The sequence below is a fragment of the Lissotriton helveticus genome, chromosome 12 (genome assembly GCF_964261635.1).
Source record: "Lissotriton helveticus chromosome 12, aLisHel1.1, whole genome shotgun sequence".
In the NCBI taxonomy this organism is placed as follows: Eukaryota; Metazoa; Chordata; class Amphibia; order Caudata; family Salamandridae; genus Lissotriton; species Lissotriton helveticus.
This window is the reverse complement of record NC_136073.1, coordinates 871,228,029-871,245,148: the sequence shown is the minus strand read 5'-3', so window position 1 is coordinate 871,245,148 and position 17,120 is coordinate 871,228,029. Positions and strand designations below refer to the sequence as shown.

Here is a 17,120-nt window from a genome sequence, read left to right as displayed (position 1 = left end):
TACTGTTTTAATGTTTGAAATTTAACTCATACAAATTGCTTGGGGGTCCCCGGCTTCCAGTGGTGACTCAATGGGGGTCCTCAGGAGTCAAAAGTTTGGGAACCACTGTTCTCGCGGATTCCCTCAGCAGGTTTTCAATTTCCAATCACGAATGGGAGATCCATCAACCAACGTTGGACCGAGTCTTTTGGGAGTGGGGCCACCCCGATGTGGACCTGTTTGCAACGAGTCAGAACCGTAAATGCCCACACTTTGCAAGCTGGCTTCCCCACAAGGACTTGTGTGGGAATGCGCTTTCAATGAACTGGTCTCAGATATATGCCTACGTCTTTCCTCTGATTCCGTTGGTTCCAAGAGTCAACCGCAAGATGAAGAAACAGCCTTGACGCCTCATTCTCATTGCTCCCAGATGGCCTCACCAATACTGGTTCACCAAACTTCTCCCCCTTTCGGAGTGCGATCCCATTCAGTTTCCACCAATACCGAACCTTCTGTCCATTCAGGAGGGTCAAATCTGTCACCCGGACCCAGCCTCCTTGAGATTGGCAGCTTGACTCCTCAACACCTTGAGTTCGCACACTTAGATATCCCTGCGGATTGTCAAGAAGTTTTAGCCAATGCTAGAGCACCTGCCACGATTAAGACATACAAACTCAAATGGAAAAGATTCTGCACCTGGTGTCAATCTGCCAATTTGCATCCCATTCATGCCAGACCAGAACAGATCTTACAGTTCTTTCTTCAATTGGCAAAACCAGGTTTATCTCATTCCACGTTGAAGGTGTTCTTGGCAGCTATCTCCAGGTTCCGTCAGGATGGTTCTAACTCTCTCCTCTCTACTAGAGTTATTCAGCAATTTTTTTTAAAGGACTATTTCGAATGTTCCCTCCTATTCGGCATCCGCCTCCATCCTGGCATTTGAATGTGGGGCTCACTCAACTCATGCGTCACCCCATTGAACCTATTCATACAGTGGATCTTAAGTTCCTTTCTTGGAAGGTATCTCTGCTTTTGGCGCTGACATCAGCCAGGAGGGTCAGCGACATTCAAGCATTCACGGTTAAGTCACCTTTTCGACAATTCACTTCCAATTCAGTGGTGCTTCGTACCAATCCCAGCTTCATGCCTAAGGTACCTATGGATTTTCACCTTAATGAACTAATAATTTTGAAAGCTTTCTTTCCAAATCCTCAAACAGGGGCCCGAAAGAGCCTTACATTCCCTTGATGTCAGGAGGTGTCTCAAGTTCTATCTTCAATGAACTGCTACAATTTGGAAATCAGATCAGCTATTTATAGCATATGGAAGATTACGTCAAGGTTACTCTGTATCAGAGCAGACCATAGCACGTTGGATGTCTGCGGCGATTAGTCTGTGTCATCAGCAGGTGGGAAGGCCTTTACAGACATCCCTGAGAGCGCATTCTACGAGAGCAATCTCCTCATCTACCGCGCTCTTTGCTGGTCTGCCTCTTCATCAGATCTGCAGAGCAGCAACCTGGTCCAGCAGACACACCTTTACCAAACATTACTGATCGGACGCTTCAAGTGATACAGATACGTCAGTTGGACGAGCTGTTCTACGCAATCTTTTTAAATAAGGTGAGCCTCTGTTCTCCCTCCTCCACTTGCTCTTTTATACGCTTATTTACATGCTGTTATATATCATAATCTAGTATGCATATGTAAGCACTAATGTATTTATATATGTTTATGATATTACTTATGCTTCTTTATTATATGTATACTGTGATACGAGGAGCGTCTAAAGAGCATTATGTTATGTACTGCTATCTTCTATGATTCGGGCATGTGAATCTATGAAAGACACCCCAATACTGGAGAAGAACAATAGTTACTTACCTGTAATCTGTGGTTCTCCAGTATTGGTTTCTTTCATAGATTCACATGCAACCCGCCCACCTCCCCTCAGAGGCTGTTTAGGCTATAATGTTTTGTTTCACTCCTGCGCGAGAAAATCTGAGAACCTGAGCCTCTGGGGAGAACATTCTGGTAGGTGCTGTCGCATGATTGGCTGCAGCTTGGACTATACAACATGACTATGATAGTCACGTATGTGGAAGTTTTTTCCTTTGTAGCCTAGGGCTACTTTACTTCCTGGTTGTTTATTACTAAGGTTTTCTGGTTACTAGGTGCATATTATTGCTTTTTTTATGTACCGTGGGAATCCCACTCCGACGACGGGGAATGATTCAGGCATGTGAATCTATGAAAGACACCAATACTGGAGAACCACAGATTACAGGTAAGTAACTATTGTTCTTCTACATCTCTCTTCATTAGGAGACCCTCCTATTTAACCACCAGCCACTGTTTGCTAATGAACAAATTGGTATATAAGGATATTTAAATGCTTGTAATTCTGATTCCAGCATGGAATCTATGAAAGCTCCGATGTTGCAGAAAAAACAGTAACTTGCCTGTAAATAGAGTTCGCCAACATTGGTATCTTTCAGAGATTCACATGCAGCTGCCCCTTCTCCCTGTTAAAGCCTCACCTACTAAGTACAATTGATCAAATGTGTGCTTTAGACTAAACTCTCAAATATTGCTTGAAGTTTTGTTCTTTTTAAATGAGGTGTGTTATCCTCTAAAGTAACAATATTTAAAGCCTTCTTAGACTATATTTAACATTACACTGCTATTTTGAGCTTTCCGTGGACTCCCAGCTCGAAGCTGGGAAGAGTCAAGCATGTGAAAGGTGAAAGACATCAGCACTGCAAAACAGTAGTTAAAGGTAATCAATTTTTTTCTTATGCTTCACAAAGTAACTAAAATGGTAAAATCCATATTCTTATGATGTGAGTAAGACTGAGGAGGTCACGTTGCTAAAGTGTCTAGGTGCACTGTAATAAGCCTTTGGTATTCTACAACAGTGCTCAACTCTCGATCTACTGCATAACACTGAACAGGTGGGAAAAGCTGTCACATTACCTTTCTGCTTGGGTTTATACACTGGCTTATCAGTCTGGATGAACACTGAGGACCCCTTGCTGTCAATCGTAACTGTGGTGTAGTTATAGAAGATGTACCCATCGTCAGTCAGGTGCCGGTTTCCCCAGGCTTTCAAATGGGCTTGGCCTCGGAGGCCTGCGGGAACCTTTGGAAAAGCACACAGGAAAAGTTAGTATATGCTAACAAGGTTCACATATGCCAAACTTCAAGGGCACACTATCCTCATCAACGCCTGGCATCGCTCTTTAAAGTAAACTCATTAAAGATGCATGTGTGTAGGAAACTGAAAGTTTTTGCAGTCCCCCCCCCCGCCTTTTTTCCCCTTTTTATCTACTGAATGCTGGATTTTGACTCTAACAGGGCCCTGAGGCCTGCCATCCCAACCTCAGTGCCAGTGCTCTTTCCTTAAAACAAGGTGATCCCCAATTGTAACCGAATTGGCATGGGCTTAAGTACCCTTGTAAGACCCTAGTTAATGATAACTCTGGTACCTAGGGCATGTGTACTAAACAGGGTCCCTAAGAGCTGCAGCATATCTTATGCATCTTAAGGGACCCCCACACAAATTCCACCCAGACTGCCAGTGCAAGCTGTATGACATGGTGCAAACCATATTTGAAAATATGACAAGGCAGACTCCTGTGTGTCATGCCAAAGACACTGCATGGGCTATATGTAAGTCACCCCTACGGCAGGCCTTTGAGTCCTAAGGCAGGGTGCATTATAGCACATGTGAAGACTTATGTGCATGTGCAGATATGCCCCGTAATGTCTAGTTGCATTGCTGGATATTACACGTGAGCAGGGAAGCCATCTTAAGGTATGTACTAGGCACTGGTCAAAATGAGGTTACCAATTACATAATGGCTTCACTGAAACCTATGGTGTTTGATATCAAACACCTTGAATTAATAAACCCACACTGATTCCAGTGTTGGATTTATTCATGACTCCACCCAGAGGGTACCTTAGAGGTAACCTCTAAAACCTACTAGTCATCTAGTGTGTTGGCTGACTGGTGCTGTCCAGCCTGCCACCACAGGCACGTTTCTGACCACCTAGGAAGTAAGATCTCCGCTCTCAGAGGTTAGAAACCATGCCTGCTCTGGCAGGAGGTGTTTACACCTCCTCCAAACAGGATGGCTAGTAAATTAGTATGTCAAGGCAGGGAGCTTCAAAGAGCACACCGCCTTTGATATGCGAGCCTGGCCACCCCAGACCTGGAGGATATCACGCCAGTCCTGAGGCCTATTTGGCAACAGGATGGGGTGGAAGTTAGATAGTCAGGAGGCGTGTTACTATGTAAATGTAAATGTGGGATACTTGTAAAGCGCACTGTTACTCTACCCGAGTGTCCTGGCGCTGTAGACCGCTGGGGAACCCGTCCTGGTTTTCCCTGTGAGATGGTCCCTTTCTGGGTATTTCCAGGGTGAAACCAGGCATCCCCGGCGTCTGTGGGGGGCCGTTGTAGAGATGAGGCAAGCTTAATGCCCAGAGTTACCAAGTGTGTTCCCTGGTTAGAGTAGCCACTGAGGCGAGAATTATCGAGTCCGTTGACCCTGGTCCAAGACCCTGCCGCGTCGGGAATTGAACCCTGGTCCCGGGCCGTTCTCTGCTTACAGGTCTGCCGCCTCTAACCAGTGAGCCACACCTCTCCACAATTACAGGCTAGTCACACCCCTAGGGTGGGCTACCTGAAGTGAACAAGAAAGAATTCCACCATTGTGTGTGTGGTGAAATTAGGAACTCTGTGACAGGGTGATACCCACTTCCCACAGTAAGTGGTTATTAGGGGGTTTAGTGACCCCAGGGTTAAATATCCCATTGGCTGCTACCATTCACTCCCCTTAACGCCCCTAAATTTAGTATTTAGGTGGCTCCCTAACACCATGAGCTTCCATTTGTCTGCCTGAAGAAGAAAGAAGGACAAAGAAGAGCCCACAATGCGAGAACTGAGGAGCAACACTTGACTTGGCGCCAGCCCTGCCAGTCTGCCTGCTGTCCCCGACAATTGCACGGACCCGGCACGTCCAGAAAGCGGTGTCACCTCCAAAAGCTGTGGAGAAGTGACCCACAACTTAAGCTGGTTAGCAACATCTTCCTTGGAGCAGAGGAGCTAATTCCCTGCACTGTTTCAGGCACCAAAATGACCAACAATGAGAGCCTCCTCCAGCGCGATCTCGCGGGACAAAGCTGCACTGCACCCGAGCCCCCAGCCAGAGTTGCCGTAAACCGACAGTGCCTCTGAGGCACAGAGACACTCAAGAGTTGAGCCTTTCCTAGGACTCTACTGGACTGGCTCCTCAGTCCACACCTGCAGCCTCATTCTGCAGGACAGCAGGAACCACGAGAGCCTTGGACTGCCACAACCCAAAACCAGAAAGCACCACTGCACACAAGCCCCAATGCCCAAGTAGAAGTGGATCAACGGTGCCCACAAGTACCAGAGAAGAGACCCTCAAAAGCTGAGCCCCCATTTGGGTTTGGCCAGACTGGTCCCTAGTCCCCACCTGCAGCCTGTTTTTGCAGGCAGCCAAATACAGCGAGTGCCTCCCATAGTGCGACCCCAGCAGAGTAAGCACAACTATACACGAGTCCCCCAGCTTGAGTTCCAGTGGGCCAACAGTGTCTCTGGGTGCCCAAGACCATCAAGGACTGAGTCCCCCTGTGGGTTCACCTGGACTGGCCCCCCAATCCTTACTTGCAGCCTGTTTTGAACCAGCAGTTCTCTGCTGATTTAAACGGGGAACCAGACGCTGATTCCACACCTGCACCCGGACGCCTCAGAGCCACACGAGCTGACTTATTGGTGCTGCCTTGGACCTTGCTCCATACTTACCTTAAATCCAGAAGGACAATTCCGTAAGTCGCAGCTAAGTGCCCGTCAGTACTATAGTATATGTCTCTTTCCCATAGGATAACATTAGCACTTTACCGATCAAATTGCCATTGTATTTCTGTATACTGCAAAACCGTAACAACACACTGACTGCATATCAAAACAAAGTACTTACCCAATTACAAAGTTCTTGGGTGTTGAAAATATATATAAAAGAAGTGATATTTTTCTAACTTGGTTGGATCTCCTTTTTGCGATTGAGCATCATTTGTTGACTCTAACTAATGTATAACACTCCTCTCTGATAAGCCTAAGGCTGCTCAACAACACTACCCTAGAAGGAGCACCTTGGCGATTGCTAGAGCAACCCCCTGTCCACTGATAAATGTAAATGTAGTGTAAATGTAGTTGAGCTTATATAGCGCACAGCTACCCGCAGTGGGTTTCCCGGCACTTGCTTAGGGAACCCTTCCTGGTATTCCCCTGTGAGATAGCAGGGTATCCACAAGGTGAAAGTCAGGCATCCCGCCGCGAGGGGCCGTTGTGGAGATTAAGTAAGCTATTGCCCAGAGTCGCAGAGTGTGAACCCGTGAGTCGAGGAGGCACCGGGGCGAGAATTATCAAGTGCGTGGAATTTTTAGCCCAAGACCCCGCCGAGGCGGGGAATTGAACCCTGGTCCAGGACCGATCTCAGCTTCCGGGTCTGCTGCCTCTAACCCCTGAGCCACACTTATCCAGGGATACCTGGACTCTTTACACAGCATATCTCTTTTTGGTATACTACATAAAGAGCCAGCTTCCTACAATGTGTTACGGCTGTTCTACATCAGGTGCCTATTTATAAAGCAGTGTAACTGTTGCAAAGGTCAAATCAGAGTAACACATTGTTAAATCGCAATTTGGACATGTAAAGGGCATTGCTACCAAATTCCGATTCCTTAAGTTATGCATTAATGTTTTGCGACTGAAATTTTGTCTCAAAACATTAATATTTAACCACCTCAAAAGCAGTGGTAACCCCTTTATTCTAGTAAAACGGATTGCATAAAAAAAATTACTTTAAAAAGATTGGTGGTCCACCACCATGTCTGTGACTCTAGTCAATAATAGAGGTTCACAATTCGCAACGTAACCCCTGCATATTAAGAAGGTAGGTCGAATTGCGGAGAGGTTCTGAGATTGAGGCATTTTTAAATGTTATGAGCAAGGAACCTTTGGCCTTGAAATGTGGCTTACTGAACGCAAGGTCACTGGTGAAACACAGCATGGAAATTCCTTTTCTACTCAAGACCGTGGACTGGGATGCTCTGTTTATTACAGAAAACTGGACTACTTCTGAGTCAGTAGTAGATCTAGGTCTGGCTTGTCCACCTGGGTTTAATTTTTTTCACAAATCTAGATTTAATAAGGGGGGGAGGGATGGAATTATTTACAAGGAAATATTGAATTTTTTGCTGCTTCTGCTGGATGACATTAAAGGCCCAGAAAACTTAGGCTTTACCTTAAAAACAGAAAGAGAGAATATATTTTCTGGGCTTCTATGTTACAGACCCCCTGGGCCTCCAAATTCATGTCACCCCCCAAATAGAAGTTCTTACCAACGTGGTGTTAGCTCATTGAAGCTTTTTTTTATTTTAAGGGATTCTAATCTCTGGGCAGAAGGGGACCTCTTAACAAAATTAATGGGCTGCCTATTTTTGACCTCCGCGATATGTTCGACCCGTAGAACTCCATAGACGTTAACTGCTCAGTGTATGAGCAGGACATCTGGGAAACCCTGGATAATGTGATCCTGGTCACCAGTTCAAAACCTTGGCGTAGGTCCTTCGCACCATGGTATAATGACTCACTAGAAGATTGGGAGCGAAGGTGGAGCGCGGAGAGGAACAACGCGATTGTGGCATATCCGAAGCGGGGCTCAGATCGTAATAGCAGCCCAATCGAGGTCCCCGGCTCCCAGGCCTACCTGGTGGGCCTTTGTGTCCTGCGCCCTCCATCGAGACTGTCCCCCCGGTGGCTGCTTACAACATAGGTGAGGAGGAGTGCATTGGGGGCGGGGAGCGAGTGGTGCAAGAAGCGGCTTTCACCCAAGCGAGGCCCCCGGTTTCGCGGCCTACCTTCCAGGCGGACTGTCAGGCACCCCCCTCCGCATTCGGACTGCCTTCAGAGCCTGCAGGAACAATATACTGTGGCCGGGAGGGGGGGGGTAGACTTGTGCACATGGTGACCTGGGGATTCCTATAAGTGGACACATACTGAGAGAGCCTAGCAGCAGAGCCCACCATCCCACTCGACACAAAGCTGGCCCCAAGGTATCACCTTTTTGGTTGCAATAGACTGCAATAGACCGCAGTGGGCCAACTCTCACAGCTTGTCTTTGGCACGTCCCTTTGCCGCTCCACGGATGGTGTGCTAATTTCTGATTTCTCTAATTTGGATTTCCTGTTTATACTACTCGTACATTCTCGGTGAGGCGGTTATTTTGTTGCGTTGTTCCTCTTTTATAATTTTGTCTGTCTCCTTGACCCTGCTAGTTTCATTGTTATTTGCAGTGTTACTTTATAATGGGCAAAAGGAAAACCACGTGTGGCCCTAAAAAACCTGTAAAAGAGGGGGGGGAATCACTCTCGTTTAACTTATCTTCCTGGGGCCATGGGGGCTATAGAACAACAGATTACCTCAGTAGAGGAGGCCATAAACACCGAAAGATCCAGTTTGACCTTCCGGGTATCGAGGAGTTAGGTACCCTTACCCATATCACGGATACTATAAGTAATTTAGGGGCCGGTGTTATTACCAATGGTTGTGCTGTGAACGTCTCGGATCTTATATCTGTTAGTGATCTGGATAGTGATTCACAGCATCCAACTAAATGCCTGAAAAATACTACCAATGGCACTTCCTTACTCCCAGAGTTACCCATTAATGCGATTAGTCCATCACCGTGCTTAACTCGCAGAAAAATGGCATCTAAGGGTAAGCCACCGCCGGCTGCGATACAAGGACGCAAAGGTAATATAACTACAGGACCCAGACTTTAACCAATCCAATAACCTGGTGTTATTAACCAATAAGTTCGACTCCCTAAAACATTATTTGAGAGAATTATTGACTAATCTATCAAGCAGAGTAAGCGCTATTGAAGTAATCTTAACAAAATGCTCCGTTATTATATAGCCTTCTGACTTTGAAGTTATTGATCCAGCCATGGGTATGCATAGGCACCCGGACCCCTGTGATAACAATCGGCAACAGAGCGGGCGGCCATCTCTAGTATTCAGCCGGTGCTCACGAGCAGAAGGGAGAGCAGGGCTTGTTTAGACTCTGGTCCTGCTTCAGTCCTCCCCTCAGCAACATTACTTGGCGGCCCAGCCCCGAGTACCATAGACAACTTGACTACGGGTCCATTACCCCTACTAATGAACAGAAGTAATGACCCTAAATTAGATCAACACGCTCTCCTGCCCTTGGGATCCTCTGTAGTACCTACTTCTGCACGCGTCCAGAGGCATAAGGAGGGGGCCGATTCGTCACTGGTAGTGCTGGATTTACCCCCAGCTGTGACCCCATATACCGTCATCTTAGCTAATGTCCCTGTTTTATTGGTCGGGGCAGTAGAATCATGGGAGGAGCTCAGGAATAAATCACTCTCCTGGTTGAGTACAAAAACGGGTTGTCACAGAGTCTCTTTTTAAATTTTAAAATGGCCAGGCGTGTTAGATGGCTGAGGAAAGGTCAGAAGTCCTTATCAGGGGATTGTGTGATCTTGACTTTTAAATCCCCAACCCTGGTACATAAAATTTTGACAAGGGCAGGCACCCACTCTATTTCAAATCATGAAATTAATGTGATTCCCCTGGGGTTTTTCTACCAAGTGTCCCACCCTATTTATCCTAAACTTTTTAATGGGGGACGCTACTTCCCGAATCCTCCCCCTTTGTATAACGTTCCAGTCCACAACTGATTCGACCTTTTCTCCCACTTAGATCTAAAGGATTGACTTTTTAGAACCCCTGGAGGAGAAGAAATGGCAAATTGGGGACCCACTTTGAACCTGGATACGTGTGTTACTAGAACAGGGGAGAAGGGCAGGGTTGTGAATCCCGCGAGTACCTCACTAGGACCAGATACTGGTCTTTTGGGGTCCCAGAGGCACAACACGTATAGAACGTCATTGAAAGCAGGTACTACGATTGAGTCCAATACTCCTCCCCCATTAACTCCCCCGGTTCATTTTACCGCCACAAATGTAATAACCCCTTCTGTGGCTCCTTTAGTAGTCATTAATCCAATAATCCCCCATGATGCCCTTACCACCTCTTTCACTGGAGCTTGCACCAATATCATTACTGGTCCCAGGAGGTATACTGGATGTCATATTATGTTCTGGAATATTGCAGGTCTCAAAACTAAGATTGTGAACCCTCTGTGGTCAGAGTTTGTTCTGGCATTTGATATTTTCTGCCTACAAGGGTCTTGGTCGATTGACCCCATTCACATTAACGGTTTTAAAACATTTCATACGCCTGCGGTTGCATCAACCCATGGTAGAGCCATGGGAGGGTTGTGTATTTATGTTTCAATTCTTTTTAATTTTAGTATAACCACAATCCTGGTGGTTAATTGCTATGTTCAAATGCTGGTGGCTAACGTGGACAAATTTACAGGCATTGTAATAATTAATCTTTATAATAATGCACCCCGTGAGGAACTATCCGGTTTCCTGAGTGTCGTAAATCAACACATAAACGGTTTACAATCAGCCAGTACAAAGGATCTGCTTGTTGTCTCGGGGGGGATTTTAACATCACGACTTGTTATCAGGAGGATAATAGGGTTTGCGGCCTGGAGCAGTACCTTGACTCAAGCATTCTCCATTTTACCCATTACATCCAGGGAAATATGCTTAACGAAACACTGTCTACCGCAGATTTGGGTTTCGCCAATAATCTCTGTAGTCCGCCGGTCCCTTTTAACTCGACCTTCAACGGACGAGGGTTGTTCTCTCTAATCGATTTTATTTTAATATCTGTTAGACACGCCTCTAGACCTTTAGAGTTTCATACTCACGATATTTCCCTCAGTGACCATTTTCCACAGAGTATAAACGTTAAGGTTAACTCTAGGGCGGTTAGTAGGCCCGCAATCACCACTCCTCTTGTGACTGACATCACCCTGGCTAAACAAAATGGCTATTCCCTGAGTTGGAAGGAGCTTGATCCCATTGCATTTACAAAGAAGGTCATCATTAATTGTAGGGATGCAATTAGCAGATCCCTAGGTAGCGGTAACCCCCTGGAGGACGTTGTAGACGGATACTCTAAAATTGATTAGTTTGTGAATAACGCTCTCCACATAAAGTCAAAACGCAAGATCCCTCAAAAGAGGGGCTGGTTTGATTCCCGCTGCACGAAAGCCCTCTCCGCTCTCAAACTAGCCCTTTGTAGAACTGTTAAAATCAAGCAAGAGATAAAAGAGGCTAGAAAGGAATATCATCTTGCACAGGTGTCAAGGAAACATTTTTTAAAGGAGGAAGCCGAACAGAGAGATTCATCAGCATTCAGCATTCTGGAAGGCGGTCAACACTCCCTTTTTAGTCGATTCAGAGAGGGCAACTATAGAAAAGGCTATAATGAGGGGAGAATGGGTTGAGCATTTTTCTAAACTATATAATAATAATAGCCCTCATTCAGACTTAACCCATGACCGTGTTGGAGTTAGGAAAGAATCACAGAACATAAATACTGTCCTGCATCGCCAATTTGAATTGTGTGAAATCACGGAGGCCATAACACTGAGTAAGGGGGGGAAGGCAACCGGCCCTGATGGTATCCCTGTGTACCTTTTTAAATACAACTCTGAGCTCTGGGGACCCATTTTAACGCATGTAATCAATGCATGTCGTTCCCTTGGTTTTTCCCCAACCTGGAGCGAATCGATTTTGGTGTCAATCTAAAAAAAAGGGGATAGGCACAGCCCGGCCTGTTACAAGCCGATTTCATTATTAGATTCAACAGTTAAAATCATCGGGAGAGTTCTTTTAGCCCGATTACAGGATTGGGCAGAAGACCATCAAATAATCAGTAACATCTAATATGGCTTCCGTAAAGGGCTGGGGACCATTGATCAATGCTTAAACTTGGAACTTACTATAGGAAAATACACTAATGCCAAGGGGGGTAACTTGTACCTGGCGTTCGTGGATTTAAACGCGGCTTTCGACTGCGGTATCCTTGATAAACTCTGGGTGATTTTGGAACGCTTGGGAGTGGACCCCAGTCTCATTTCTTTAATGAGACAATTTTATATCGGAGCCAGGGCCAGAGTTCGTTACGGGGAAGGGGGTGAGCTAACTGATCCCTTTGCCCTTAGAAGAGGAGTGAGACAAGGTTGCGTCTTGGCACCCTTCCTATTTACACTGTACATTAACAACGTAGGAAAAGTTTTGATGGATGAGTGCCAGGACCTACCGTTGGTAGGGAAGTGTCCACTCCCTGCGTTTATGTATGCGGACGATGCCGTCCTAATGGCTCGGACCCCGATTAGCTTACAGAAAGTTATTTCTAGTTTTGCTAATTTTATGTCAAATTTGGGTCTCACAGTCAACACCTCCTAAACTTTTATTTTAAAATGCGGACAAGGGAGTAAGAGTTCCCGCTCGTTTTTTCTTGAGCAAAACCGCCTTGAATGTGCTAATACTTTTTCCTACCTGGGGGTCTTATTCGATCGTACTGGCTTATGGACCCAGGCTATTCACTCTAGGAAATTGTTATTTTTAAAGGCCTTGGCCGCTTTGACCAATTTTAGTAGGAAACTTAGTAAATGCCCGCCCCCAGAATTACTTAAAATTTATAAAGCCAAATGTGTTGCTATTGCAGCCTATGGGGCAGGCATTTGGGGTCACATCGATGTGAGCACTCTTCAGACGGCGGAAAACAAATTTCGCAGATTTTTATTGGTTGTTCCGGAATGTGTGTCCACTTTTAATTGTCATATGGAACTTAGTTTGCCGTATTTAACGGATGTAATCCGTTTTCAACCAATTCTTCTCTGGTATTGAGTCTGGACTGTCTCAAACCGCTAAATTATTACCGATTGTTATGGGCTGGATGAAGTTTCTCGTATTGGTTGGCTGAAATATGTCAGAGACTTTTTGCACAGAATGGGCCATCAGGAATCTTTTGACGACCCTTTTACTTTAGCCAACTTAGACAAGAAAGAATGTAAACAAAGTTGTTTTTACTATTTAGAAAATCTTAGATTTAATACAGAGATATCCAAAATCTCTGTCATTGCCCATCAACATATCCTGATCACTCCTAAGATGCAGCCCTATCTGAAACTGGCCACCTCTGATTACGATAGATTCTTGCTTACCCGCTTCAGGCTGGGCATTATCCACAGATCTCTCAGCTTTCCAGCCAGAAAAGACTGGTCCAGAGTGTTAATCAAATGTCCTTGCGATGAGTCCTCAGCACAGACCACCATACGTGTCTTATTTTTTTGTAAATTTTATCAAGTTGAGAGGAAGAGATGGATTCTCCCTGTTCTTAAATCCCTAGGTCATCGATTATGCCGCCCTGTTTTTTTGGTCATGCAATCGCTTGGGGGCGAACTCTTAATTGTATCTATATCTACATTTCTAAAGTCTGTTTCCACCTGTAGAAAGTCTATGCTCATGTGATACATGGTTTTAAACCTGTAAACATAAAGATTAGTCAATTTATGCTGCAGTCTACTTAATGTTTACAGTGTTTGTATCTTTATATGTTATGTTTTAAATGGTTTCCACTTCGAGAACGTCTATGCCCAAGTAAATTGTGGTTTTAAACCCCAAAATTGAATGACTAATCAGTATATGCTGATGTACATCTAGTTAGTTTTTGTTGTGAATGTATTTTTATAGGGCATGTTTTTAAATTGTTTTTTCTGTATACGCTTTTATGATTATTCCACTAATAGTCGAATAAAGTTTGATTTGATTTGACTCACTAAAAATGCTTAAATTAGCATATAGACAGCTGGAAAAAAAGTGGCGGAGGGGATACCTCGACACTGATAAGAAAAACTTAAAGATAACTCTTTACAACTACACCCTGGTCACCAGTTCAAAACCTTGGCGTAGGTCCTTCGCACCACGGTATAATAACTCACTAAAAATGCTTAAATCAGCATATAGACAGCTGAAAATAAAGTGTCGGAGGGGATACCTCGACGCTGATAAGGAAAACTTAAAGATATCTCTTTACAACCACAAGTAAGGGATCAGCAAAGCCAAAGTAGATTATTTTGCCTATGAAATTCTTGCTGTCGGAAATGGCACGACAAAGGTATTTGATATCCTCCGGGAGCTTTCAAACCCAGACTGTACTAAACAGGCAATCACTCCATAGCAAGGGCTTTGCGATGACCTTTCCAACTTCTTTGATAAGAAAATTAGCAGATTATTAGAAGAGACTGGTGCTCCTATTCAAACTCCATCCACCTTTTTCTCAGAATAAAGTAGAGATAACAGAATGTCAGGCCCAGAGGTTCGATATTTTCGAAACCATCTCAATGGAGGGCCTTTTGTTCACTGCTAGATCCACCATCTCGAGATCTCCATTAGATCTAGTACCTCCTAGAGTGTGGAAAGAGTTTGAGGAAGAGTTAGCCCCTTTTACTCTGCAACTTTGTAATCAATCTTTGAAGTCAGGGATTGTGCCATCTGCATGGAAGATGGCTATACTTGCGCGTATTTAAAAAAAATTGTCTGCAGATCCACTGATTCTAACCAACTACAGACTCATATTGCTCTTTCCTTTCTCTGTGAAACTAGTAGAATGATATGTGAGCAGAAGGTTTTCTCATATCCTTGAAACTCACTCTCTCCTTGAGGAGGAGCAGTTCGGGTTCTGACTGGGGCATGGCACCAAGTCAGCCCTGATTACTGCACTTGAACTGTGGATGAGGGTAGATGGTGGCTAGTCGACGGTCTTGATAATGATCGATTTGTCAGCTGCGTTCGATACGATCTGTCATTCCATCTTATTGGACAGACTAGCAATGATTGGAGTGGGTGGCACAGTCCTCAAATGGATGGAATATTATCTAACAAATGGATGTAATGCTGTTGCTTTGCTCCCTTATTACTTCAATTACAAAGATTTGTGTCAGGGAGTGCCACAGGGATCAGCTCTTAGCCCCGTGCTATTCAATATGCATATGAAACCCCTTATCACTCTTACTAAGGAACATGGCCTAAAATTGGTCAACTATGTGTACGACAAGCAACTGATTCTCTCTTTTTCCAGTAATCAGGAGGAGACAGTAACAGCTTTTCAGAGAGCCATGGTTGAAATCAGTGAAACTTGACGGGGATAAAACTACGTTTCTATGCTGTGCATTAAGTAGAATTCCCCTGACAATTCCCCTTAATTTATGGACTTCCTTTGGAGGAGGCACTACTGCCTTCAGATTCAGTTTGTAACCTTGAAGTTGTGTTTGACAATAACTTGTCTCTGGAAAATCATGTGACTTAAGTGGCAGGCATGTGCTTTGCGCTACTATGTAGTCTTAAGAAGGTGCTCCCCTTGTTGCCCAGAATCTAGAACTATGGTGGTACGGAGTGTCATACTGAGCAGACTGGACTATTGTAACACCCTACTTCCTGGAGCATCTGAATTCCTGTTAAGCGACTGTACCGAGTACAAGCAGCTGCAGCTAAATTGACACTGAATAGAGCTCGTAAGTCTTTGGCCAGCAAAGCCTTGCAAGAATTACACTGGTTGTTCAAGGCCATGTATATTGTTTTTAAGGCTGTACAAGGATATGATCCTGTGCCACTGCAGCGTAGTTTTGAAAGATAAAATCCTCCACGATCTCTCCAATCAAGCACTGCAAACCTTGTCTGTACCCACAAGTACCGAAGATCAAGACAAGGGGGCCGGGTGTTTGCAGTAAAAGCAACTCAGATATGGAATGAGCTTCCGTACTTAAAGAGCGCTTCATTGGAGCTGTTGCAATTAAGAAGGGCTTTGAGATATTTTACAAAAAAAAAAAATTTACAAAAAGAAGGGCTTTGAGGACCTTGCTCTTCCCGCAGTAAATTCCACTCTGCAGTCGCAAATTGGTATGTGCACTCTTAGCAAGATCCGTTCCTTGCATACTAGCGCCAGGATACCAGTTTTGGTGACAGTTCAGCGCTTTATAAATACTATAAATAAATAAAATACATTTAAAACATAGATAATCAAATACTTTGTGATTTCAGGCTCCTTAGTCCTGTTTCAATGTTATAGTGTTATTGGAACAGATCAGACTTCAATTCTCAAAGCATGAGTGAGGGATTGTTAGCAGAGCTCTCTAGAGGTGATGAGGAACTCTCTTTTGTGTGGTTGAGGGTAGATCTTGGAAAACTGTGTGCAATAGATCTGGTGAAGTGAGATAGTTAAGGGAAGATGTAGGTGTTGAAGTATCTGACAAGAAAAGATTTAAAAGATCATTCTTTGAATTGGTAACAAAATGGCATTATGAAACGAAGGCAATACATGCAGCTTAGTATCACTGTAAAAAACACAACTTAGGACTTACCTTAAGCTTGATTGAACCTTTGTCTAAAACACAAGGTGATATAGGGAAGGGGGAGAGAAAATGAAATGTGGTCACATGGACAACCGGGCAAGGGAAGAGAGATAGAAAGAGAAACAGACAGCAGATGGAGCAAAATATAGAAATCAGTAAAAGAAATGGAGGGAGCCCAGAAAACAAATGACAAGTACGAAAAACAAAAACAGATAAGCAAAAATAGAGAAGTGCAAAGAAAAGGGAAATAAAAAAGAGAGAAAAATGTGTTATTTTCATTTCGAATACACGTGCATGAAGAGATATTGTGCAACTATAATAATTATACCTTCTACAAAATAAATTCTAAGACAGCTAAGTCATCATTCATCTTCTTATTAGAACCACTTGATAAGCAGCAAAGGCCTCTGGATGGGGTTATCCTCCACACATTCTAACTAGAGCTACAACTCAATTGTAACTATGAGTAAGACACAGGTACTAGTAAAATTATGTTACAGGCAAGTGGGGATCTGTTTTTAATTCCTGTTAGGATCTTGCCTTGGCATTCACGCATATTACTAAAATAAATGCTGGCTTCACTAATTAAGGCCATAGAATAAGGTTACAGAAATATTTTATTCTGTACAGTTCTATTTCCAAACATTTTCACAACTTACGGATAAAGAACTTGGGCTAACAGAGAGGTGAGAATGCATTATACGAGTACTAATGTAACAATTGTATGAGTTTGTGCTTCACCC

The 17,120-nt window shown here is 44.2% G+C and overlaps 1 protein-coding gene across 2 annotated transcripts in view; it reads right to left on the bottom strand.

Moving 5' to 3' along the window:
- The window catches only part of CPAMD8 (C3 and PZP like alpha-2-macroglobulin domain containing 8), a 1,183,022-nt gene that overhangs the window by 1,099,472 nt on the left and 66,430 nt on the right, over window positions 1–17,120 (bottom strand). For both annotated transcript variants that reach the window (XM_078671323.1, XM_078671324.1), the window contains exons 3-4: window positions 16,387–16,409; window positions 2,955–3,120 (exon numbers count right to left, since the gene is read on the bottom strand). In XM_078671323.1, the coding sequence (XP_078527449.1) occupies window positions 2,955–3,120; window positions 16,387–16,409 (189 nt within the window). The remainder of the gene's footprint in view (window positions 1–2,954; window positions 3,121–16,386; window positions 16,410–17,120) is intronic.